Raw genomic sequence first — 27,952 nt, 5'->3', positions numbered from 1 at the left:
TATGTATAAAAAATTGTCAAAAGTATTATACCATATATTAGTACATTGCTTATTTTATTGTATCTTAAATGGTGCAATTGTCTGATAAGTCAAACATTCTTATAATTTTATAATAAAATTTCTAAAATATAATTTTAAAATAAAAGAATATATCTTTATATTTTCAACTAAATGAATTTATCATGTTCAATTATACTGATAAATGTTACTTTTCGTTGAAAAATAGAAAGCTGCTGAATTTATTACAGTAATTAAGGCAATTGCATTACAAGTGCCTGAAATGTATTCCCTTACTTTTTAGCCAATAATAACAATAATACATATTTTTGTACAACTGGTTACATTTTACTTTATTTTCTTTAGACTGTTGTTTACAGTTACTTTAGCTACTTTCCCTTGAAGTTCTGTAGCAGTTACATGCGATCGGACAAATGAATGGCAGGAAAGCGGTAGTGACTTCTGCTTTTGTGGGTCTTGTGAGTACCTGTCCCCTGCGGTGAGGGCGGCCAGGGTTTCCTCTCCAGGCTGAGGCTCGGACGTGTCGGCCAGGATCCTCTCCATCTGCTGCTCAATCTCTCTTGGCAGGAGTAACCGGCCATCATAAAACATCCATACTTTAAAGTAACGGCCCCGGTGATACACCACTATATGCCTGCTGTCAGACACGTGCTGTACTGAGTCTGTGTTCAGGTGGACAAAGAAAACAAGCACTATATAACTATATTGTGTAAAACATTTGACATCGGGTATGTTAAGATGCTAAAATCAATTTTGCTGGCAGGCAGTGGGTCAAAAATGTTAAACATAATGATTACGAATACATTTGGGGTTGGTAAATTGTTATATATGAATTAGGGTACGATTCAGTTTGAATACACTTAATATTAAAATTTGAAGCTGCACAACTGCATTGCTAAATTGAAAATAATATGATTTTAAGGCATTTAGGAAAAACTTACCAACCCCAAAAGACATAAAACAATTCTAAAGCTTAATAAAACAATGCAAACAATAAAGGGAGCAACTAAGGTGAAGGTTAAAGGTGAAGTGTGTGTATAATGTACCACTAGAGGCAAACAAAACAAAAAAAGAAACAGGTTTTCTGAACACAGCCAAACAGACAGTACCATCCAGGTGTTTATTGGGGGGGAAAAAAAACATACAAACTGCTGATGTACAATTGCCACTGCTCAGTAAAAATGATATATTTAAGTAGATATGCAATAATGTTTTTTTTAGTTAAACTTCATTGTTTTTTTGTAGGTAAAATTAAAAAGACGTGACAGTTTTTCAATGTAAAACTAATACTTATGTTGAAAAACCAAAAACGTCTTTCACTTATTTTGAGTTTTATTCATTTTTTAAGTCTAAAAAGTAATGAACTACTGTTTATTTATTATTATTATTTTGTGCTGTATTATTATGTATTATTATATTATTATTTGGTTACTAAGTAGGAACAAAAAACACTTTAAAATATAAAGTTTTTATGTGATTTTCTGAACTAGTAGTTATAAAGTTAATGAAAGCATAATAATGGGGATAACCATGAAACAATGATTATTTCTCCGACTCTAATCATACAACCAAAATCTATAATCGTTGCATATATTACTATATTTCCAAAACAACCCACTGACACCTTTGAAGTATTTCCATCAGCAATCATAAGCTTATCTGTCTTCTTGCAGATTAAATTATAAGCGAAATGGAAAGCAGAATTGGAAGTGCTTTGGCCTGTATCTTGATTCTGGCACTTTGAAAACTGTGTCATGTTCAGTACCTGTTTCTATGCCTGGGATGCGACTGGTGTTGAACATACGCTCATACTGGGACGAGCACATGGGGATGGTGTTTTGAAGCATAAGCTGCGAAGCAGAGAGGAAGAGGTCAAATAAAAGATGGAGGGAGGACTTGGTGAGACACTCTACAGGATGTGAAAAAGGTCACTGCTGGGCAAAATGGAGAGAGTATGTGATCATTAGGGCACAAGATGACTGGTTGGGATCCTACGGTCAAAAAATATAATGTAAGGGAATGGAATGAATGGAGAGGGATTTTATGCAGCACAGCTCTGTGTCACCAGCTTGTCATCACATGATTTGTGCATAACAACAAACTGCCAGTAAGCATGCATAAGAACAGGTCTAATCAAAATGAACCGATGACACATGACCAGTGTAGTAGGCAGAAGTTAGGCTATGGTGCACAGACTGGCTATTCTTACCCCTCTCCTTTCCTGGGATGCGGCTTGTATTAAATAGCCGTTCCCATTGAGCAGAACAGAGTGGAACGCTGTTTGATAGTGCAAAAACCTGCACCGTTATGACCACATGATCAGGAGGCATGAAACAAAAACATTCACAACATTAAATTGAGGGAACAGTCTCCATAGTGACAGCCTATGGATGATATATGCAATTAATCACTTGTGATAAAGGACAGAAGAGTTATTACAGTGTAATTACTTATTTTATGGCTATGAAGGTAAAAAAATATATAATAATATTATCTCATTTTATTTTTCTTTATCATGGCAAAATTGTAAATCAGCTCACTAATCTACCTGATTGCTCAATATTAGCTGATTAGGAGAGAGTTTTGAGTTTATCAGCTATTACTATGTCAAAAACAGAAAATTTAATTTACAGACATATTATAAAAACTCTTCTATAATAAAAACTAGGGGTGTAACGGATCATAGATCCCAACCGACGCTTGTGACCCGCTAATTATTTACTTTTTTTGAACTTGTTGTTATCCAACGTTTATAACAATTGCAAAGAGATCGCCTCCCGCATCATTTAAATCACGTGCATGAAGGCATTTTGGCTTCTCTGTAAACTAAAACGATGACAGAAAACGTTGTGGTGGGACCTAAATGCTTTCTTAGGTTATTAATTAAAGGTGTTTTCTGTCACTAGGTATGTTTTCATCCAGAAATGTGGATTAACTTTATGCACCAAACTAGATTATAGCATAAAATATGTGCGAATGAAGCAGCGTTTCCATCCAACAAGTCAAAGAGAACAAAATCGTCACATCCTGATTTACGGAAAACGGAATTTGCTGCGGTAGGAGAAGCTGTGTGAATCTTTTCTTTATTTAATAAATGACTTGGGCCTCTGAAGGCAATCCTGACCAGCAGTGAATATGCGGTGGCCTATGAAGATGTGAGACGCAGAGCACATCTTGATTCTGGCCGTCATTTATAATATAATGACACTAATACTGAAATGGTTAAAGTGTTTTAGAATGACCAAAACAACATTTCAACGTTTTGCAATGTGCTCAATCACAAGACTTTTTTTAATGCGCATACTGGAATTTGTTCAGTAAAAGAGTTTCCATCGCAGTTTATGGGCTTCTTTTCTTATCAAATAAAAAGTTTATCCTACTCATTTATGCGCATATATTTTATGCACATTTTCCAAATTTATACACATCTTGGTGTTTCCATCAACCGTTTTGTTAATGTACAAAGTGTGCATACAAATAGGTGGATGGAAATGTAGCTACTGTTTGTCACAATTAAACATTAAAAGTTAAAAATAATAAATGATAATGATTTGCATGTTCATTAATCTTTCGAAGTGCTGTTTTCAAATCTGAATTTTATGGAGAGAGATTTAGTTTTTACTCTTTTTTAGTTAGTTACAAACTATTAAATAACACAGAAGTACTGGGATTACAGTTTATAGTTCAGATATAAACATTGATGTTTATGGTAAAGATTAAATTTAGCATTTAATGGTTGTTAACGCTGGTGAATGTTGGAGCAATTACATTGTTTAACCAATAGTTAGTGACAAACAACCATCAAAATTATGTCACTGAATAGGTTTTCAGAATTGACCCACCTATAATGAAACATGAAGTTTTATGTATGAACTGTTGAATCAATTGAAAATAAATATGATCTGTTGTACGAGATGTTAGATTTCTGTATTTAGCATTATCAGCAACTGTAGCAAAGATAATTTTTCATATTGAATATTTTCCTTTTATTCAGCTGGTTCTTTCTTGATTTTTGTTATTATTAAGCTTCCAAGTTGTGTTTGTTAAATCAATGGTTTTTACTGTAAGATTTGTTGTATAAATGGAAAGAAAATGACATTTGTCTCCTACTTTTTTGCTGATCCAAAAAGGTCTGATCGGTGACTTAAAAACCATAACGTGATCTGAACCGTGAGATTTGTGATCAGTTACACCACTAACAAAAAGGTTTCTAACAATAAAGACAACAACAACGATAAATATTACGTAAAATTAGCTAAAAATCTAAAATGGCTAAGATTCAAACAGCAAAATTGTAAAATATTTTTCGAGTGCCTTGGCCTGACTTTTGCTGTCTATTCTGATGAATCCCTTACAAAAAGAGCACCGACACATTTTTTAAGCTACCCCTGAGAACTTTTGTTTGCGTTTGAACTGTAAGATTTACTTTTGATAAAAACGCTACAATTTTTTTAGGATTTACATTTTAAAATAAATTTTAAAGTCATTTCAGATAGAAAACGTTGTTTGACAACATTAAAAATTGGGCATAGTAGAAGTATATTTATTAGCTGATTAAATGAAAGCAATTTATGTTGATGTGAAGATGCAGTGAAAATATGGTAGATTGTCTAACCGGTTTGATTTGAGCCCGGTCCAGCTTCCTCCTGTACAGCATTATTGCATGAATGACGTTTCCTGCTCTTGCTGCTTGAATATTTGTGGGAAAAGCGTAAAGAAAGTCCTGTTCAAAAAGTGGGGGAAAGGGCAAGTGGTTTTAGATGCCAAGAATGCATGTATAATCAAATTGAGAATAAACAAAAATGGGAGTTAACTGAACTCTGTGACCAAAACACAGTGACCTAAGCTTATCTTGTGACTGTAATATATCTAGGCACTCTATTGCACGTTTTGGCTGCATACACATGTGAAGCTGGCAAGCACCATTTACCATTACATAATAGTTGCTGTTAACCATGATTGGCCCACGACCTCTCAGGTAGATATATTCTTCCCACCAGTCACTGACCTGAAACACATACAGCAATAAAAACTCAAATGAAATTAAGGTTTAGACCTTCACAGTCATTCCCGTTATAAAACAAATCCCCAACAATTACACTTGCATTCAAAATTTCAATTTTGTAAGATTTGTTTCAAACGGATTGTTCACACTAAAATGAAAACTCTGTCATCATTTACTCTTCCTTTACTTGTTGCAAACCTGTTTGAGTTTCTTTTATCTGTTGAACACAAGAAGATTGCTTAAAGAAAGTCGGAAATACATGACCATTGACTTCCAAAGTACTTGTTTTTTCTACAATGGAAGTCATTGGTTACAGGTTATCAGCTTTCTTCTATTCTATTCTATTCTATTCTATTCTATTCTATTCTATTCTATTCTATTCTATTCTAATGTGTTCAACAGAATAAAGAAACTCCTTAATAGGTTACTTTACCAGTTGAGAATGAGTAAAAAGAGAGTAAAAGTTCATTTTTGGGTGAATTATCATAATTCTAATGTTAACCCCAGATTGTTTTTGTAAACACTGACATATTTAGAATTTTCACCATCTTTTTGATGTTGATAATTAAGGATAAAATACATAAATCATTTTTTAAACATTTATGAGTCCTTCCGCAGATCCTGAAACCTAATCTGATGTCTAGTACATTGACAGTCTAAATCCCTAACTATCTCTGAACATTTGTCTAAGTTTACCCAAAACAAATTGTACAGGTTTGCACAAAGTAGAAAACAGAACACAACATAATACCGTTGATATGCTGAGCAATGCATTTTACTTACGTAATTGGTGGCCCACCAAGACTTCAGTTTGAGGTACCACTGAAGTTTTGGTCCAAGGTTCCTCTCAAAATCCAGTGCAAGTCTCTGCATTCTTTGGTGCTCCTCATCGCTCAGCAGTGGTTGGACAGATTCAAGATACTAAAGTCCAAAATTCAAAAGAAAACAAGCTAAATTTCACACCTAAAGTATAATATCACTGTAGAGTTTAGTATAAACTTAAATCGCACATCATTATGAATTCTAGCAACTGATGCTTGTGAGTTCAAATCAAATCATCGCTAGTTTTGTTTTCTAGTACGTTCTGAACAGCGTGCACGTTTTAGTAAGTTATCTCACTTCATCCTTGTTGTGCAACCTACCTCAACATCAGATGATAATCACCTGAGCAAGTTAACTCTGAAAGCAAGTGACCAAAATAGACATTGAAATAACTAAATGCAGTATAGCGATTTCTGGATTACCAGTTTGAGTCTGCATTTAATGGAATAAACTAAGGCTGCACAATATATCGTTTCAGCATTGATATTGCAATGTGTGTCTGCAAAAGTCAAATCGCAGGATATGCAACGGTGAGTCTGGATTATAGTTGTATATAACTATATACGTGTTATAACAGCACAACAATTGAGAATGCATGAGCTAACATTAATAAAGAATAATTTTACTGAATTATTAAAACAATGAAGACTATAGAGTGTCATTTAACATTTAGTTATTTAATGTCTGTATCTGAATACTGTTTGACTCTTCGGAAACCATAAAGCACTGTTTCGTTTACTTTTTTCTTTGCTTTTGCTTGCAATTTATTATACATTCATAATATTAATTATTTTTAATACATGATTCACATCTTTACATCACCTCAATCAATCTAAATTCAAGACTTTTTCGAGATTTGTATTCATATTGCATTAATGTCGCAGAAAAACTAAATATCGCAATGTCAGATTTTTCCAATATCGTGCAGCCCTAGAATAAACATCCTAAAAAAAAAAAGACTAAAATAACTAACACTTAACTTAAGAAAAAGATTGAGCTGGACGATTTAGAAATGAACTACTCACTCTTCTTGTGGTTTCCTTCACGGATGGCACAAATAAATGAGGAAGAGAATTCTGAAAGCTGTAAAGCATTGGTGTTTGCATGCCAGAAAAAACCTTTACGAAAACCTGCAAAGACAGAAATTTTTAGCCAGGGACTGATACCAAAAACATTTAACAATTATTATTAATTCTATACTGCCTTACGCACCAGCCACAGTCGAATTTTCCAGGTCATTCTGCCATGAGAGGCAAACATCCAGCCGTGCCAGGACAACAGACCCTTCAGAACAGTCCTCATGCCGAATATGATGGCAATCCACAGACCTGTGCCCACCATGACACCCCCAACTAACATCTGCTTTTGTTCGGACATGTACCTACTGCAGAAAAAGAAGCCTTAAAATAACCTCTCAAATAAACCATCAAATAGCCTCATTCACAAGCACTTTATACAGTGAATTAGTACATGCACACTGTATCAGCAATGCTAGTTACCAATTTATTTTTCAGAATTTCAATAGGGATTCTCATTTTTGTTTTCTTTAAGTTTTACAAGATAAACCAAGCCAACCAACAACATCGAGAATCACAACATTACACATTTTTATTTAAATCAAACGTGTTTATAAATATTAGTTATAAAGGACAATGGAACAATAATGTTTACTGAACAACTTTAATATAGGAAAGAATTTCTTTGGAAAAGCACAAACTAATAAAAGGCTGGATAAATACACTACCTGACAAAAGTCTTTTCGCATATCTAAGTTTTAGAAACAACAAATAATAACTTGACCTCTGGTTGAAATTTTTTTTTTATAAATATTGTGTTTGGCTCCCATGAGCTTGGAGGACTGCATCCGTACATCTCTGCAATGACTTAACTTATTAATAAAGTCGTCTGGAATGGCAAAGAAAGCGTGCTTGCAAGACTCACAGAGTTCATCAAGATTCTTTGCGTTCATCTTCGATGTCTTCTGCTTCATCCTACCCCAGACATGCTCAATAATGTTCATATCTGGTGACTGGGCTGGCCAATCCTGGAGCATCTTGACCTTCATTACTTTCAGAAACTTTGATTTTGTGGCTGAAGTATGACAATGAGCGCTATCCTGCTGAATAATTTGTCCTCTCCTGTGGTTTGTAATGTGATGGACAGCACAAATGTCTTGATACCTCAGGCTGTTGCTGTAGCCATCCACTCTGCAGATCTCTCGCACACCCCCGTACTGAATGTAACCCCAAACCATGATTTTTCTTTCACCAAACATGACTAATGTCTATGAGAATCTTGGGTCCATGCAGGTTTCAATAGGTCTTCTGCAGTATTTGTGATGATTGGGATGCAGTTCAGCAGATGATTCATCTGAAAAGTCTACCTTCAGCCACTTATAAAAAATTATCCACTAGAAGTCAAGTTATTATTTTGTTGCTCTTACAAGTGTGATCCACGGCGAGACTTGTGAGGTAGTGTATATTTTTTGTGCAGTTTCATGAGAGTGGGTGGAGCTAAAGATTTATTTTGGTGCATTTTGCTTGGTGCGACCATCTGATTAATAAAATTTTCTGTAAAGCATCTTGGGTAATGTAGTTTGTCTCTCTTATCCAAAGCGACTTACAAATGAGGACAAAAGTAGCACCTCAAATCACCAGATTGCAACAATATATAAATGCCAAAAAAAAAAACTGCTTAAAAATGTAATTTATTGGTCAAAAGCATATACAATCAATTACCAACTTCAGAAATCACATAGAGTCTGTCTTTAAAGGGTTATCTATTTTTCCCTGCGGACTAAACGAATGTATATTTTACTTAACTATACATAACTATTGTGCCCTACTGTGTTGAGAAGTAACACAAAACACAAGGGACATTCTACCCAAAACATGCATTTTCACTTATAAAAAAAGTGACAGGGCCTGACTTAAGCTTGTCCTCCTCAAAAAAATTCATACAAAAACAAGCATAAAATCATACAACTCAATGATAGAATGCAACCTTGATCACTGTCAGCCATAGATTTAAGCGTGTATTACACACATTTTATGTTAAATTTAATGCAAATGTGACAGGACTGACAGAAAAATGGGGACAACTGTACATTTATTTGTACTAAATATATTTGTAGAATGTCTTTACAATTTCATGTTTTTATTCAATTGATGTAAACGATAACAACTTAAACCTATTTCAGTTTTTTTTTTCTTCTAAATAACAGCTTTTAGCATAATAAAAGTATTAAAGCTGTAGGTTCAATTGGGCTGAGGACAATGACAAGGTTTGTAAATTTGTAAAGTGTTTTTATTAAAGAACAAATATCTGAGAACCAAATGAATGACATATTCCTTTACAGATCAACTCACAGAAATCAACCATTAGGTCATCTTAGACATTTTGTGATGAAATACTTTTTATTTATTGTATTTACGTTTTTATTTTAGGGTAAGATAATGTACGTTTCTGGTAGAATGTCCCACATATGAAACACACTTACCTGATCGGGACATAATTGCCAAGTTTGAAGAGCAGGCCTAAGGATGGGTCCACTTTTAAATATTGTGCCCTTCCAAGGTACCCTGCCAACACCAGCACGAACCCTGGTGCGCTTCCTGGATATACCCCATTCAAAATGCCATTCTGTAGAAATGCAACAATCGAAAAACAACAGTAAAATCTCCTAGACCGGTTTTAATACACCAAATTAGTCTTGAGAAGACTTTCAATGAAGAATCATGTAAGAAACACCATCAGGGTACCTTAAATCGGATAAATTTCTTCTTCCAGGAGTGTATTCCTGAGAGATAGACTTGCCGAAGAGCCTCATGGCTGAGCTGAAGGTCAATGCCATCCGGGCCGACGGTGAACTGAAAGGCCACAGCCTGATGAGCTTCTGCCATACTGAATCAAAAAATCTGCAAACGTACAAAATTCTTCAGTAAAGGATACAACAAGTGACCAACTTAAACATACAAAATATAACTTTCTACTTCACGTTATTTGGACAAATCTTATTTAGACAAATCTTATGACTCCAATGACTTCTGTATAAGCTATAGCCTGCCCTTTTACTCACTAATAAAATAACAACTCCAAGCTAATATTCAGTTACCTGCTTGGTTTCATGCTTAACTCATATTAATATTTAACTTCACAAATTAAAGCAAAGTCAGTAATATTAACACCCCTAGCATGGTTGAGAACTCAACACTGGCTGACCCATTCAAGTTCATACTCAAATCACTTCGAGTGATTACATGTTAAATAGACCAATATCCATTTGTTAGTTAGATATTAAAAGAACATCTTTTAACCTAGAAAGTGGAAGATCTAATTGCACATAGCGATGCATACAGACCTGATGATGTGGCCGTCTGTTCTTCTTCAAACACTATATTACACGAATTGTATCACGTGATTTAGCGATGGCAAACAGATGAGAATGCTATAGTAAATGAAGCGTAAACGTCTTTGGTTCTAGCCTTGCTGAACACAGACCCGATCTAGATTTGTTATCTGCATCACTGTGTTTACTCAGTGAGCTACGGCTAACCCAGCGCACTGTTATTTACGTCCACGATGACGAATTTATCTATGTCAAACTGCCATATGCCCGACTTACCGCCTTTTGATTGTAGTTACTTATTATTCTCCCGACCTTTCCTAAAATCTCGATCAGATTAACGGTGCGATGGGACATGCATTCGATCAAATGGCACGATGAATCCAGATTAAGATAGCAGCGTGTCTTTTTCCTCCCGGCTGGTACTTTAACAACAGCACACTAGACAAATATAGCCCGCCCACTTTCTAGTGACCATATGACTATAATATGTTGGTTGTAAAATTATGTAGGTGAGCTTTTGATATTTTGCTTTAAATAATTACTTTAATGTGATGGTGATGATAGTATCTACTACAGTAGCTTTGCAGCTAATTACACACTAAGTAATGACCTTCATCATCTTAGCACGTTCTTTGAGAAACAGCAAAAGCAACCAATTAAAGCGCGTAAAAGCATCATCACGTGCCCCGCAGAACTCCCAACACGGAAGTGAACGCGGAATGAGCGTTCTGCCTGCGGCGGTGTGAATGTATTTAATGACCCTATTTAAAAGCTACAAACGCAAAACAAAGACTGTTTACAGCTGCATGCGTTGACATGCTTACTAGTGGCTTTCAATGGAGGATGAATTATGGGATTACTGAACCAACGAATATCCGGAGGTTCAGTAATGCAACGTTAATCTAAAATGACTGCACACAGTATTACACAATGTAGTGGAGACCCCTCTTGAATAGTTTTAACAACACCATACCATGTAAACGCATCCACATAATATAATGAATCTGTCAGTTTCAGCATTTTAAAGCGCATCCAGTCGACATGGGTCTGTTGATCTTGAGTTTAAGCCGTGCACGTGCACAGTGCGCGCGCCCTGTACTTGAACTGCTCCACGTTTGAGGATGACGTCGTGAGACCTAGCGGTAAAGAAAACGCTCCGGGACTTGAGAAACACAAACAGACAGTAGAGCACCAATATGAAGAGCCAGAGCTTCACTCGCTCCTGTATAGTAGTGTTCGTCAGTTTAGTCATTTGCAGCATTTGTACAGTGAATGGTGAGTAAATCACACTTCAAATAGGCTACATTTCCAGTGCTTTTATATGTAATGCTTTTTTTCATGGCAAACCTTGTTAAATGCATTGAATGTCTCTGATTCAGTGTTGTTGAATAGTTTAAAGTTTAACAATGTTTATGGTTAGTATATCAGTAATAGCCTCTTACTGTTTTACTAGCCTAGGTATAGTGTTGGTATATTTGATATAACGTTGTACAATACAGCAAACAAAAAATAAATTACATTTACAAGTAAATGACTTCAGTAGTAGATGTTTTTCTTATTATGAGGAGTTATTTGTTCAATGTTAAGGAACATTTCACATATACTGTGTGTGTTTTGCCTGCAATTCATCATGTATTACACTAAGTCATGGTTCAGATTTGTTTGGATAACAAAAGCCATCTGTAATTTTAACTATTGATAGCTAATTGTTTAGCATGATCTTAATTAGTATAATACATTAATCTATAACTAGGTTTTAACATCCTTTTGTCTATAATGTAATTACAATTTAGTAACCACTGTTTTTGGTGTATTACCATTAGCATAAATGCAATTTTATTACAAATATTTTGCCATGCTAGTGTCGAGAAACCTTAATTAGGTTGTGACTACCATTGTTTAACTACATTTATTTTAGTCATTTGCAGCATTTGTACAGCGAATGGTGAGTAAATCACACTTAAAATTGGCTACATTTTCAGTGCTTTAATATGTAATGCTCATTTTCATGTTAAATCTTGCTAAATGTATTGAGTGTCACTGCTTCAGTGTTGTTAAATAGTTTCAAGTTTAAAAATGGTTCTGGTTAGTATATTATTAATAGCCTACTTATAATCCTTCTTTTATTCATGTGTTGGTATATTTGGTATAACGTTGTACAAAACAACAAACAAAAAGGAAATTACATTTCAAGTAAATTACTTCTATAGCAGAGGTTTCTTATCGTGAGGAGTTTCCAACACGTATTTTTCAGGTATTGCAAAATCATGTTTGAGCCTTGTTTGGATAACAAAAGCCATCAGTCTTTTTAAAAGAACATAACTATTGATAACTAATTGTTTAGCATGATCCTAATTAGTTTAATAAATTAATCTATATTTATGATTTAACATCCTTTTGTTGCAAACATTATAGTGTAATTTCCATTTAGTACCACTATTTTTGGTGTATTACCCTTAGCATAAATACAGTTTCACTACAAATAGCTTGGTTTTGCCATGTTAGTGTACTGTAGAGAAACCACAGTTGAATTGTGGCTACCATTGTTTAACTACATTTTGTACATGTTTTCATATTGGCAGAAACACTGGTTATTTTTTAGGGTTGTGTCAAATGTGATGTAGAATAATATAATATAAAGTTGTTCTCAATAAATGATCCAGATAAAAGGTGTGCAGATCATTGTTAAGACCAAACAAAGCAACTGCAACGATGTGGAAAACAATTTGCACAACATAGGGTCATATGACTCACACAATTCTGGGACATAAATCTGTTCAGAATTGTATAAGAAAGTGCCTTTAATTTCTCACCCAAAAGCTCATTTAAGGAACTAAACCTCTACATGTAATCTTAAGGAGCTCACGTGGTAAACAAGCCACAAATCTCTCAGCTTCTCAAGAAGCACGTTGTGTAACAGTTCACATCTTTGAGAGTATGTTCATGAACATTTTGTGTTCCTACATTCTCTTCATGCCTTTCTTCATCCTAGCATGTTGGTCAGCCAGAATGAAGCACAATGAATACTGATGCTTCCCAAACAGAGCATGAGACGAATTTAATTAGGCCGCTGTTTTTGTTTTGTTCTAATTGCTAAGGATGTTTTTTTGTGCTTCCCTCACTCAGTACTTACAGATAGAGGCATACTGAAAACCAAACCTTTCATGTTCACTTATCTTGAAGTATCATAGAATATTTCATGTTCTTGGAAAGTATACATCTGCTTATGAAGGCTGCAAATTCACATTGGCTATGCTGCTCACATCTCTTATCTTTTGTACTCTCCTGATCCTGTTCAGAAGCATGAAAAGCGCTCCTTCCCTTTTTATTACTTCTTTGTATCTCCCGAAGCTTAATATGCAGGACCACTCCGTCCGTCTCCGAATTATAAAATAAGAACTAATTCCATTCTAATCTTTTTAATTCCTTTCGCTCCTGCTTGTGTGTGTCTTTATAGGAGATTACTGCAAGGTGAACCTGTGTCACAATGGAGGGACGTGCGTGACTGGCATCGGGGAAGATCCCTACTTCTGCATCTGTGCCGAGGGATTTGCCGGAGATACTTGCAATGCCACTGAGAATGGTCAGAAATGTTGTATATCTGCATTTTCTCAGTTTGTGCTCATTTAAATTTTAGATTAGGCTTACAGTGTTCACCCTGTTCTTCGGTGAAAACCTTTTTCTTAGACCTTTTCTTATTATTTTGTGTAAAATTTACAGTAAAAATGGCAGCTGTGGTTGCCAGAATTCAACTGTTAAAAGTACAGTAGAAACCATAAAAGTCTATACATTACATTGAACTTTTGTTACACAGACAAAAAGCATCACCAAAGGCAGTCAGTGATGGAAAAAGTCATATAATTAACCCAGGCTCATCACAACAAACTTTTTTTCACAAGCAGAGAAATATACTAATATACTAACATATGCTGGATAAGTTGGCGGTTCATTCCAGTCAAAAAGAAAATGAATGACTGAATGAATGAATATATTGCGATATAAATACATTTTCACCAGATTACTTGAATAGCTCTATTTGAAATGTCATTACCTCAGATTGATTAGGATGATTTTGTAGGGAAGTGAAATATAAATATATTTTCATGCTATTTTTATATACATGTAATAAACAGACTACATCATAAATAAACACAATGAAGCAAATTGTGAAATAAACCAAGCTTTATGGTTTTCTGGGGAGACTCTAGCAGTATTGAGGTACAGAAATTGAATAATCAAATGTAAAATAACACTGCATAGTCTTCATCACACAAGTAATTCAATACAAATATTTTTTTTTTTGCACTACTAAAATGCTTTAAACTCTCTTAAAATACTCACACAGTCACAGGCCTTAGAAACACATGCAGATGATAAACTTTTACTTTATTATGCTTCATTTGTGCAGCATCTCTACAAATCTTGTGTGTTTTGACCTGTGGTTTCTGGTCCTCTATAATCTCAACATTGTATTTATTGCAATATAACCATTGCAGATGCACACATTGCAATATGGTTAAATGATATATTGTGCAGTTCTAATTTACGGTTATTAACCGCACATAAACGTTATTACTGTTAACTGATTTTTATTGTAGAGTTATTACAATTTGTTACCATTTAAAATCACACCCATTTTTATCTATGTAGCTTATGGTAATAATGGGGTTCTTGGTTGTGGCAACTTTGTCTTAGATCGATAGAATTTTTTTTTCATTAATATGTGGTGTAGAGGATAGAATTAAATGCTTTCATTTTCAGTTGTAGATTTTGGTGTCCTGGCAAAAGTGAACACAATTTTAAATCATTATATCAGATTACTACTTTCTTCAGATAAAGAATATGAGCATTCATTTGCTCTATCTTAATATCTTGTAGAGGAAAAAATTACATTTCTGTATTTGAGACTCACATCTGAAATTATTCCTGCTTCCATCTTCAGGTCCTTGCAGCCCAAACCCATGTAAAAATGATGGCACATGCGAAGTGATCGTTAACTCCAGAAGAGGAGACACTTTTAATGAATATGTATGCAAATGCCAACCTGGTTTCGAAGGTGCACACTGCCAAATCAGTAAGTATTGTAACACTTATTTCAGATTTACAACAAGCTTTGTTGGTATCTCCTGTACAAATTAGATGATCACTTCAGTGGGCTATAATATAGCAAATATAACAAATTTTTGGGTAAATGCATAATACTATGTAATGTAATGTGCATTTATATAGCTTGTTTATTGTGTATGGGCATCCACCCAAAGCGCTTTACAATTGTATGATTAGGTTTCTCTTCTCCACCACCAGTTACTAGTTCTAACAATAATTATTTAGAGCAACATAGATATATATTGGATTTAAATGGATTATTTTAGCCTCAATTAGCCAGAGTAAGTATAATTGAGGGAGTGTTGACACTCACAGTTAGATTTAGACTTGTTTTGTTTGGTGTGGATCTAAGAAATAAGTTTTGGTTCCTGTTTCTCTTAGTGTTCACGCTGTCATTTTTAAATCAGAATTTGAACCACATTGGAACCAGATACTAAAAAACGACAACAAATACAGCTTTTATGACATACTTTGCAACAAACATAACTGAACATCCAAAACATTGCTCTGGGCTGGTTTCTAAATGCACTTATTGTATGTGCACACATGTGTTGGGATTATTATCAGTTGTGGACTCAGGAAGAGGTTATTCGTTTTTAAAGAAATCAGAACAGAATCAGATCAGACTCTGTCCTGTCTGTGGCCATATCCTATGATTTTATGTTCTGTTTTTTGGTTTGTTTATATGTATTTTGTCTTTTTTTTTTCGTTCAATTTAATGCACCAACTTCAGACAAACCACTCAAGAGTTTGCTTGTAACTTTACCAAGTCTTTTGTTTAGAAGTCCAGTCTGCGGTAATCTTCCTATGGCAGCATTCCCACTTGAAATCGAGTGCATTTACATCAGATTTCCTTTTAATCAAGCCAAAACTGGCAAGTGTGAACACACCCTAAGTGCTCAATTAAACAATAGATAGAGATTCTGTGATGCGTTTGGTGGTTAATTAATTACATTTTCTCCTACATGATGAATTTCCCTGTGACTACAGGTTTAAACAAGGACTAGATTTCAGTTAGTTCATGCTGTATCATATGTTCCATAGTGTTTCACTGGACTCATGCTTTAAAACGGACTGTACGTTCAGTTGAATTGGTGTAAACACCAGACACACCCAGGATGTTGAGCAGTCAGCGAGAGCTGTAACCATAGTGAGTTTTAAATAAGCTTTGTTCAAAATTTCCAGTCCACACAAGTCCCTTCCATTTATGATTTTAACAGTTTGATGCCCTGATGCTGTTATTGGCATGTCTTTTAAAACCATTGTAACCATTCAGATTCTGATTTTACATCAAAGCATTAAGAAATGACTGGTTACAGATAACTTGTACTTTTAATTCTATATGACTAGCTGTGTTTTTGCCATGCTGGAATTACTATTATTATCTGTAAAACCCGCCTATTTGTTCTACTTGTCCGCTCAAAACTGGTTGTGGCTTTTTCAGTCAAATGTAGCTAAGACGGTATTTATTGCAGTAATAGAGGGCATAATTTCTAGTCCCAAGTCATGAACACTTCCAAACAGTGTCTAGAGTGTCAACCAATTATGTAATTTGTGTACACGGCAATTATCAATAATTACAGTTGACCAATGCACAACACATACATTAGGAATTTAGGAATGTAATATTCATGTTAAGAAGAAGCAAGAGGAAAAATATAACTTTTTTTATAATATTTCATAATTCATATAGTAGAAAAAGAAACTGATTTTACAGTGTAGCATTACAGATTTTACTAGACTAGCACTGGCACTGAATGGCCCTCAGATGCAGCCAGGAACGTTCCCTGCAGGGCAGCCAAAGAGGTTTTATACTCAAGAAGAACAGTACAGTCTGGTTTGTTAGTATTAAAGAACTTCAAAACTTTTTTATGTGATGTAAGCTAAATCAGATTTGTTTGTTTGTCTAAATCCTTTGTCAGTCTGTTAAGTTGCTTTTTGAATCGTGAATTAGATCATGGTTCATTAGCCATTTCAGAAGAGATGATGCGTATTTTCTGTTGAATCTCACAATAATAAAGAAGCACATCTGACCTACTGTAGATGAATTTGTCATCTTGTCAGTAGGCAGGTGTGCTTGTTTGTGTGCTTGTGTGCTGGATTGGGCAGAGCAATGTTTTTAGTGTTCAATCCTCTTAACAGTTTAGGAGCAAAGCTGCTCTGTTGTTTGGACGGGAAAATACTGTTTGTCTGTTTTCATGACAATAGCGTTTCTGTGTCATTTTATGATCAAAACAGTATTTCTGGATGGATAAGTTAGAAATATCACACTCGTGGTAATGGTGTAATACTTTTCAAAAACCAAATGTGATAAACAGTAACTCTAAGTAATATATATAGAATTTTAAAAAGCCACTTGCTGTATGCTCACCATTTAATTGATAGAAATACAGACAAAAAATAATAATGAAAAAATGATCACACATTTAAAATAACTCTTTTTTTATTGTAATATATTTTAAAATGTAATTTATTTGTTTATGTTGGCAAACCTAAATTTGCAACATCCATTACTCCAGTCTTCTGTGTTGATGATACTTCAGAATCCAATTCAGAATTTTTTAAAAACAAGATAAAATTACAATTTGCTGCTCCAGAAAAACTTCTTAATAGTACAAAAAGTTACAATTGAAATACTTTGTAACAATATTGTATTTACTATCAGTTTTAATCAATCTGTACATAGATGCTACATAAATGTAGAATTATTTGACAAGAAATTGGGTAAAAGCTTTTAAATAGTAATTTTATCATTAGTAGTAGACAATTGAAACAATATGTGAATTACACATTTATTTCAATTTTAACCACATATCTAAGAAAAAGTGGCGACACAGTGAGTAGGGGGTAGCAAGGTCGCTGATTCGAGTCCCAGTTGGTACAGTTAGCATTTCTGTGAGGAGTTTGCATGTTCTCCCTGTGTTGGCGTGGGTTTCCTCCGGGTGCTCCGGTTTTCCCTCAAGTCTAAAGACATGAACAGGTGAATTAAATAACCTAAATTGGCCATAGTGTATGTGTGTAAATGCAGGAGTGTATGGGTGTTTACCAGTGCTTAGTTGTGGCTGGAAGGGCATCCACTGCATAATAACATATGCTAGATAAAGTGGCGGTGCATTCTGCTGTGGCAACCCCTGGTTAATAAAGAGACTTAAGTTAAAAGAAAATGAATGAATGAATCTAAGAAAGTTTGCCCCTTAGTGGAGGTTTGTGATAACTGCAAGAACCTTTGACACACTTCTGATCATTTGGCAGGGTTGATTGTGAATTTGGGCAGAATCCGTGACTTTAAATCAAAAAACTTGCCGAGTATGAATTTTCATAAACATCTTCAGCATTTCTTCAGACAGCAATAATAAAATAAAGTGGTTTTGTCTTGTTGTGCCTCCAACTGGGAACATTTTAATGTGCTTTTCATCTCCATGCAAAGTGTTTGCAGTTTTTTAGAAAAACAGACATGACTAGTGACCATCTGATTTTGTGCTCCACACAGAACTCTTAGAGGAGATTAGAGATCCTGATGTCATCTTTGTGAGCACACATGTTAAGCAATGTGCAGCTCTACTCCTCATTAACCACATATAGCACCTCATAACTGCATATCCCAATTATTATTGGTTTTCGTACACAGATGTGAATGACTGCGCAAACAAGCCTTGTATGAACGGAGGTGTGTGTCGTGATCTGGATGGCGACTACACCTGCCAGTGCCCTTCTCCATATGTCGGAAAACAGTGCAAGCTACGTGAGTTCTTATATTCTTTTCAGGTGTTTAGCTTATTAAATATGATTTAATATATAGTTGCATCAATTAAGCTTAAAGCTGTCTTATCGCTGACCCTTAGTGTTTGATTACATTCCACTCTGTTTGACGCACATGTGCTTAACTGCTGTAATAAATCAGATGGCAATAAGCTGTACAACATTAATTAAGAAATTATGGACTTCATGGCTTATTAACTTGTGCTCACATCTTTTTTTTGTGCTGCAGGCTGTACATCTCTATTGGGGATGGAGGAAGGAGGAATCATAGAGTCCCAGATTTCAGCTTCTTCTGTTCACTCTGGAATTCTGGGACTGCAGCACTGGGGACCTTCGCTTGCACGCCTTAATAACCGGGGGATTGTCAATGCCTGGAGCTCAGCACCCCAAGACAAGAACCCCTGGATTGAGGTTTGCCAATCAACCCATTAATTAATTAAATAATAATTAATTAAAAAAGAAAAGTGATGGTGTTAAATTGCACTGCTGTGTAACAGAAACTACTAGACATGGCTTCAACCCATTTTTAAAGTGAAACAATAATAATAATTATTGAGTACATTTACATGGACACCAATAATCCGATTTTAATATGATTAAGACAATACTCTGATTAAGAGTCTACCATGTAAACAGCGATTTTTATAAATTTAATCTGATTAAGGTCATAATCAAACTAAACAGAAATCAGATAAAGACATGTGGAGTATGCTGATTTTAGTGGTATTATTGAAGTGCAGTACAGATATGTAAACACACCAATCAAACTATTACCGTCATGTAGGACTTTTCAACACATTTTGTGATGGGATAGACACTATTTCTTGCAGCTTCCGAGTCAGTGAAGGACCACAGACACCTGCATCATGAAATGCGAAGGTTATTTTTTTCCCCATACGGTGTGCGGTATCAAATTCCATTAAAACAACACAGTTGTCCATACATCCAGCAGTTCATACTCGCATCCAATATCTCATTTGTCACGAAGGGCACGCATGAAATGTTCCTAAATGATAGTGAAGCGCCAAACTGCTATTAAAGTCGACAAATTAAAAATGAAACACCTGAAATTACATGAAACTCAAACGATGTTAATAAACAAAAAATGATGTTAATCGTATTATGTGCTATAACATGTAAAACAGGTTAATGAAATGAACATTCAAAAAGCAACTCATGTAAACACCTTATCATATTATTGACATTTTTTCTTAAACATATTACGTTATTGGGAATTTTTAAAATAAAATATCTTTATATGATCTACAATTCCTAGCCATCGATTCTTTGTTTGGTCATCCAGCAACCATTTATGAGTTTTGGCTTTTCTACTCCTTTCTAAAATGTATATTTAATAATAATTCATTCACCTTGGTCTAAAACCATTATTTTCCTTTGGTATAATATACTGAATGAATAAATGATCAAAATTCTCCTACCTGCTTGCAATAATGTATATTCAGACAGTCCCCAAAAGTAGAAAAACTATTAACCTTTAAGGTTTCATATTTCCTCTAACAAATGTCCTAACTATGTGAGCTTGTGTGTAATGCTGTTATGGGAGCTGTAAAGAATCTTCTCTAAAATGATCTGCTGTCACTAGGGTTGGGCATCTAAGCTATAATGCCGATCCGATACGTATCTCGATACAAAGAATACGATCCGATATATTAGCGATACATTTGTGACATATTGCGATGCAACACGATACGATTTACACCCATATCACGATACGATGCGATATTTCAGCACTAACTAATTAGATCAAGTTTATGAGATTATGTGAAAGAGGATGCTGTGCCATTGAATGAGTTTGATTATTTATAAACCAAGCAAAACCAAGACTTTTTTTAAAAACTGGCTTTTCTCTCAGAGCCAGAGTGTCAGTTTACAGTAGAGGGCCATTTTAGAACATATAGCACATATTATTTAAGTATTTTCAAGATAAACAGAATGTATAAGTGCAATATATATTATAAATGTATATATTTGCACTCTTTCAACATAAATAAATTTAGCATTGCACAACAAGAATTGTGATTTAACTTTTCAACTATGAAAACAAGTTTTACAAAGATATATTTTGCCACTGATTATTCAAAACTTAAGGTCGTGAACTAGCAGTGTTCTGCTGCTTTGAAACATCACTGTTACTGTAAACAACAGGCTAATAAAAATATAACAAACCAGCAATCTTCTTGCTGTGAGGTGGTCAAACTACCCACTGTGCCACCGTGACACCCAATTATTTTTATCATTATTATTATTAATATTATTATTATTATAATTAAATAAAAATTAACAGGAGGAGGTGTTTAAAACCTTCGTTCTCCGTGACACTAGGCTGAATATCTTTGCAGATGAACAATGCAATAGCATTCGTTATTGGCGTAGAGCGAGCAGAACTGTTGCGCATGGAAAAAAAAACTTGCAATGCTTTTCTCACCACTTTTGGAGCTGGTTGAAGCAGTGCGAAAGCCGGCGATGCAGAAACACTGGAAGATGCTTTCACAACAACACCGTGGCGCCGCTTCAAGTGAGATATCAGATTAGTCGGACTGCCCGCGTATTTTACAGATGCGCGGCACGTTTTGCAAATTGCATCTGTCCTGTCATGTCGTCCATCCTTAAATCCACAATGTTGCTTGCCATACTTTAGATTTAAAACTCAGTGGGGAATAAAATGTTTGTTTTGCTTCTCGCGCTTTCTGAGGGCGCACCACTAGCTTCATCCGCACACCTGATACACTGAGTTGTAGTGAAAGTGTACACATCCGCAAATCCGTTGCTAAGGCTTACTTTATGTAGGTCGATTAAATTATGCGCCAAAAACAGGTTAACAACACTTGTTAATAAATAAAAAATACATTCTATATTAAAAATATAAGCTGTATCTCGGAAAAACCGATGCATCTCGCAAAAACCGATGCATCTCGATTTGCTTCCAAAATTTCATTCATCCTCTGCTGCTCAACCGATGCACTCGCATCGTGCACGCGCATGACCGCGTATCGATACATATCGGTTAATCTTCCCACCCCTAGCTGTCACACATATTTCTGTTCAGTCTTCCTCTGTGTTTTGAGACTCTGACTCCTATCACATTTTGTTTAATAAAATTGTACATATCCCTATAATTTCCAAACCATCATTTTCTTTTCTTTCTTTTTCCTTTTTTATGCATGTATGAAGCAAATATTGAGATCAGATTGAAATAATTTGTTACCGTATCTCTTACTTAAATGTTAAATAAAATAATATTGTAATGCATAATGCAGCTAAAATTCTAAAAACTCAAACATAAGAATTCTAATTGAAAGTGCTGCATTATTAAATCCATATTTGCTTTAAAATATTTATTGAAGTGCTGCACACTTTAAACACAAATTGTTTTAAACACAAAATGTTGCTCGCTAGTCATAATGTTTCAATTGAAGGCATGAATGTTTATCAAGGGGCATTATGGATCTCCATTAAAACAATTTAATAAAAGAACCTATTTGTTTTAATATAAGTTATTCCCTGATCATTTTAATACCAATTAAAATGATAACTATATTAGCAGCACCCAAAGCTACACTAACAGAAAATAATGTTCTGTTCATAGTAAAGCATGTCCTTATGTTAATGTTTTTACTGTTCATAAGATTTTATTTCTTTTTGCTGTTATTGTTCTGGTTGCTGTGTAGACTTGTTGTCTGGAAGTAATTCAGTTTCTTTTCGTGTACATCCGATATAATGTTCACACTTCCTGTTCTTGATTCTCTAATTTTAGATAGACATGCAAAAGAAGATGCGTCTCACAGGAATCATCACTCAAGGTGCCAGTCGCATGGGGACAGCTGAGTTTATCAAGGCTTTCAAGGTGGCATCCAGTTTTGATGGCAAAACCTACACTGTGTACAGAGCAGATGGCCAGAGAAAAGACAGAGTAAGAAACATCGAAAATTTAATCTAACACAATGCAAGCCTTCCTTATGTGATTAAATAAATGCACACCTAACAAATAAAGGTAATTTTTGCAGTGATTATATATAATAACCAATCTTTTTCCAAAAGAACCTCTCTGTTAGCACTTCTTAAAAGAACCATTTAGTTCTTAGAACCTTTTTTAATTTAAAGGTAAAGTTAACCCAAAATTAAAAATGTAATCACTCTCGCTCAAGTGGTCCCAAACCTTTATGAGTATATTCTTAGCTTTCTTCAAAACATCTTCTTTTGTGTTTAGTTTAGTGTTATTTAGTTTATTTGTTTACAGGGTCAATGTGCATTAATAAGCATTACTGTAAAATGTAGCAGAATTAGTCAAGAATGGCTATTTTTCATCTGTAGACCCCTTATAGAATGTTAAAATGTCACACCTAAAATAGAAGCACAGCATGATAACATAGAATACACTATCATATATAAAATACTATTTAAAAAAGCAAAAAAAACAAAAAGAGATTGATAGCAGCAGAGGACAAAAAGCCAAAGACACACAGTAAAAATAAGTGTCAAGAATACATTACTAATCCTGACAGTACTGATTTGTCAATAACCAATTTTTAACATGAAACTGAAGAGCAATAAATAAGTGATCTTCTAATTGTTGGTGTAATGTTCGATTCCCTTGCAGCTTTTACTGAAAATACCGACTGACTGAATTTACTATTAATGAGAGGAATAATACAATCCCCTCTTTCACCACTCCTAGTAGTTCGTTGAGCACTTATTCTAACTTTCACAAACTGATTTAGTGGTGAAGTCGAGTTATGTAAAGTCTTAAACATTAAACAAACGTACATTCATTCATTCATTTTCTTTTCGGCTTAGTCCCTTTAATAATCTGGGTTCGCCAAAGCGGAATGAACCGCCAACTTATCCAGCACGTTTTTACGCATGGATGCCCTTCCAGCCGCAACCCATCTCTGGGAAAACAAACGTACATATTTAATTACATTTTTCCAACTAAATAGGTTGTATTTCTTTAATATTGAACTGAATTCTTATCAAGGGATTTCTTTTAAGGATTGTTTGTACAATGATTCAAGTGTTCAATAGAATAGAGAAAGTTAAACAGGTTTGGAACAACTGAAGGGTGAGTCAATAGAGACAGAATTTAATTTTTTGAGCAAACTACCCCTTTAAAGGGTACCTATGATGAAAACCATCTTTTGTGAGCTGTTTGGACAGAAGTGTGTCTAGAGTCATATTTGAGTGATATAAGGACAATAAGCCTCTTTTTTTTTTTTTTTTTAATTCCCTGACGTTAAAATAGGATCCAAATCCCTCCCATTGTGACGTGACGTAAGAGTGCGGTTTCCCCACCCAGCAATTTGATTGAGAGCCGCGTATTAACATGTAGCAAAGCATATAATTATATCTACAAGACAGGACTTGCACAAAGCAACTGGGATTAAAAGATCTGTTCAGCTCTCTGTGATCATCAATCATCATCAAATGTGATCAAGCATTAGTTTTACAAGTTTAAAATGTTTTTAAAACAGTGCATGTTTGTAATAAATTACAGCAATTTTACCGTCTTTACTTCTTCACCAAAGCCACACGTCAGTACAATTCTTAAAAAAGACACTTCAATCCCGGTTTGTGGATGTTAAATCAGGTTTATTTTGTACATTAACATACCGGATATCCATACAGCTGTGGATATTAACGTGTATCTTGTCACATTTGCCATGCAAAAACAGCACAAAGTTAAACGTGCATGATGTGTGTGTGCATGAACTTTGTAACGACCTTGTGTGTGACTCATCGCTGCAACTCCACAACAAATATATCAAATGATCATTGGGAAAGTTCTTGCTGTAGTATGTCTCTCAAACGTTAAACGTGAAATCTGCTTTCTTCATGTCTGTCACTGTGCTGTTAATCTGACACAGCAGAGGCGGAGATTGAGGCACACTCTGACAGGCAAGTGGGAACAGTGGGCGGGGAGAACTAGCATTAAAGCCACAGGCCACAAAAACAGCTACATTGTGTTCAGAGCAGAAAATCCAACATTCTGAAAGCTATAATAAATAATCTGATTGGAGTTTTGAGCTGAAACTTTACAAACACATTCTGGAGACACAAAAGACTTATTTAAAATCTTAAAAAAGGGGTAAAACAGGTGCCTTTTAAGAAACTTTTGGAATGGAAAGATTCAATGGATGTTCTAAATGGATCATCAATGCAATCCTAATGTTTTTTTAAGGTGCATCCTTTATTATTACTTTTTTTTAGGTATTTGCAGGAAATTCAGATAACGATGGTACCAAGACAAACATGTTTGACCCTCCCATTGTGGCCCAGTTTATTCGCATCATTCCTGTTGTCTGCCGTAAAGCCTGTACTTTGCGGATGGAGCTTGTGGGCTGTGAGCTCAATGGTAATTGCAGTTTAATTATCCTTGAATCACTATTTTACAATTTCTTGTTTACTTAGCCTCTCATTTTCCCTAATATAACAGTTCACTCCAGCACAGTCGGCTGCACTGATCCACTGGGCATGAAATCCCGACTCATCTCTGATGTTCAGCTCACAGCATCTAGTACTTTCCGCACCTGGGGTATAGATGCTTTTACCTGGTACCCTTTCTACGCTCGTCTGGACAAGCAAGGCAAAACTAATGCATGGTCAGCAGCTAACAACAACCGCTCTGAGTGGCTCCAGGTCCGACTGTGAAGTGTCATGACTAGTTTTGTAATTCTTTCTGCAGTTTTTTTCCTGTCTTACAGTGCTCAGCATATATAAAAGTACACCCCTCAAAAATCTCTCTTTTAAATTCACATTTTTTTTTATTAGGAAGCTATACAATATTATATTTGTGCATATACATAAGATTATCCAGTATTGAAGCCAAATATGGAGCTTATCTAACAAAATAACTTACGATAACGGCCAAAAAACTAGTACAGCCAAATTTATGTCATAGATAAATATTAAATACACATTTTTAAAAAAATGAAGAATTTAGTCGAAATTTTGTAAGTTGTAATTTATTTTTGCAATATTTTGCTTGATTTTAATAGTATTATCTTTTCATTTTCTTGTTTGGTGAGTAAAATATTATTTTAATAAATATATCTGTTTAATAAATATGTTTTGTTTAAATGCACCAAAATATATTGCCTATATTTATTGAGAAATGGATACAAATACTCATTTTTAAAATGAGGTGTACTCAATTATGCTAAACATTGTAACAAATAGTTCTGTGATGGATTAATACCTTGAAAATGTAGTAATTGTGTTGCTATAAAACTTTCATCATGAGTTAATTTAGTATTGTAACCAAAAAGTAAGTAACCAAACCTGTTGGTTTTTTTTTAGCTTTAACATCAATGATTTTGCAAGTAATTGAATATCATGTTTATTGTGTTTTCTTTTGTGTTGCAGCTGGATTTGGAGAAACCTGTAAGGGTCACAGGCATCATCACTCAGGGAGCAAAAGACTTTGGAGTTGTGCAGTTTGTTTCGGCCTTTAAGATCGCTTACAGTGATGATGGAAAGTCCTGGAGCATTGTGAAGGATCAAGTAACAAAAACAGATAAGGTTAGAGCAATGACGTTATCTTTATTCAATAAATAAATAGATTAGATTACATTAATTAAAACTGTGTTTGAAGAATATGGAATACTAGATTTAGAACTAGCTAGAATATATTTGCTTATTAACATCGTAAAGATGAATGACTCTGTCACCGTAAGTAATATGAATTCAATATCAATATTAATTAAATGTTAATAACTTATTACATATTCAGAAAGGGAAAGGTGACCTAAAAATGAAAATTTAGTCATCTTTTACTCACCATTTACTTGTTTCAAACCTTTATGAGTTTTTTATGTTAAACACAAGAGAAGACATTTTGAAGATAGCTGAAAACCTGTAACCATTGACTTGCAACATCTGATCGTCAGTTCAAGCAGATGCAAGCTCTATTTAATACATTTCATTAGCTAAATATATTTGTAAAAACTGTAAGAACAACAACAAAAAGGCATGCACAGGATGAGCCCTACAATACATGCCTGATACTCATGTCACCTTACTTACTGAAATTAGTTTTGTTTTTATTCCTTGCAGATTTTCCAAGGCAACACTGACAACAACACGCACAAAAAGAACTTGTTCGAGCCTCCGTTCTATGCCCGTTATGTACGCATTCTGCCATGGGAGTGGCACGAGCGGATCACCCTGCGCATGGAGCTGCTGGGCTGTGATGATTAGTCAACATGACACTCTTATTCACTATCTGAAGTGTGTCTGCTGGGTGATTTTCCATTTACATTAGCCTCCGTTCTATTGCTCTGTATGTTCTTGTACTGATGCAATTACTTGAAGGGCTCAGTTGATCTAATTTTGAAAGCCTTTGGCCACAGCGGTGAGTTTCTGAAATGACGTTTTAAGTACATTTCTGAGTATTTTACAGAATTGAAAGAAAACACAATGAGACTAATTTTAATGTTTTACTAAAATCTTTAATCTTATAAACACTATTTCGAAATGTACACACTCGTTAATTTCTTTTAGTGTTATTGCTTATCCTTCGTCACTAAGGTGAGTAAAAACCTTCAAGTGTTACATTTTGCAGCCCATTAGTGCTGATGTTCATCAGTTTACCTTATTTTGCCTTTCAGCACATGTACAGGATTGATTTGTAACGGAAAGTTCAACTTGTAATTCTGAGTTTCTGCTTTTTGTACGCACAGCTTGAATCAGATCTGTCAGAAACCGTGCTGTAAATCAGAATTGAATTGAAAACTTTTATAATCAATGAGCTTGTTGAGAAAGCTGCTCCAATCAATTGACCTGTTTGCACTGCCATTGGTATACACTTTTATAACGCATTTTATAAATTTGGCCAACGTAAACAACCGAATTAAAAAAAGAAATGTACAGTTGTCCAA

At 34.7% G+C, this 27,952-nt stretch overlaps 2 protein-coding genes across 10 annotated transcripts in view; one reads left to right on the top strand and one right to left on the bottom strand.

Annotated features, from left to right (window-relative positions):
• The window catches only part of cpt1aa (carnitine palmitoyltransferase 1Aa (liver)), a 25,222-nt gene extending 13,952 nt beyond the window's left edge, over positions 1-11,270 (bottom strand). Inside the window, exons 1-10 of one of the 9 annotated variants that reach the window (XM_087259526.1) lie at positions 11,167-11,270; positions 9,607-9,762; positions 9,345-9,487; positions 7,058-7,229; positions 6,871-6,975; positions 5,807-5,944; positions 4,949-5,026; positions 4,634-4,741; positions 2,228-2,315; positions 485-680 (exon numbers count right to left, since the gene is read on the bottom strand). In XM_087259526.1, coding sequence (XP_087115652.1) covers positions 485-680; positions 2,228-2,315; positions 4,634-4,741; positions 4,949-5,026; positions 5,807-5,944; positions 6,871-6,975; positions 7,058-7,229; positions 9,345-9,487; positions 9,607-9,747 — 1,169 coding nt within the window. In that variant the 5' untranslated portion in view covers positions 9,748-9,762; positions 11,167-11,270. Of the gene's footprint in view, positions 1-484; positions 681-1,783; positions 2,316-4,633; positions 4,742-4,948; positions 5,027-5,806; positions 5,945-6,870; positions 6,976-7,057; positions 7,230-9,344; positions 9,488-9,606; positions 9,763-10,205; positions 10,634-11,166 lie in introns of those variants that run through there. The other 8 variants (XM_087259529.1, XM_087259531.1, XM_087259525.1 and 5 more) reach the window with 8 other exon arrangements.
• Positions 10,985-27,952, top strand: mfge8a (milk fat globule EGF and factor V/VIII domain containing a). Its single transcript, NM_001014299.2, has 10 exons — positions 10,985-11,468; positions 13,651-13,776; positions 15,136-15,267; positions 18,928-19,041; positions 19,288-19,469; positions 22,834-22,989; positions 25,284-25,428; positions 25,510-25,712; positions 26,439-26,594; positions 27,129-27,952. The coding sequence occupies exons 1-10, from the start codon at positions 11,390-11,392 to the stop codon at positions 27,270-27,272; spliced, it is 1,437 nt and encodes a 478-aa protein (NP_001014321.2). The 5' UTR covers positions 10,985-11,389; the 3' UTR covers positions 27,273-27,952.

Source organism: Danio rerio, chromosome 7 (assembly GCF_052040795.2).
Source record: "Danio rerio strain M-AB ecotype USA chromosome 7, GRCz13ab, whole genome shotgun sequence".
Taxonomy (NCBI): Eukaryota; Metazoa; Chordata; class Actinopteri; order Cypriniformes; family Danionidae; genus Danio; species Danio rerio.
This window is presented reverse-complemented; position numbering and strand designations above follow the sequence as displayed.

Bases quoted from the DNA above. Each gene is read 5' to 3' on its own strand.
- mfge8a (NM_001014299.2), top strand. From the start codon at position 11,390: ATGAAGAGCCAGAGCTTCACTCGCTCCTGTATAGTAGTGTTCGTCAGT. The intron at 22,990-25,283 runs GTAAGAAACATC...ACTTTTTTTTAG, and splicing joins ATGGCCAGAGAAAAGACAGA to GTATTTGCAGGAAATTCAGA. The intron at 25,713-26,438 runs GTCCGACTGTGA...TTTGTGTTGCAG, and splicing joins ACCGCTCTGAGTGGCTCCAG to CTGGATTTGGAGAAACCTGT.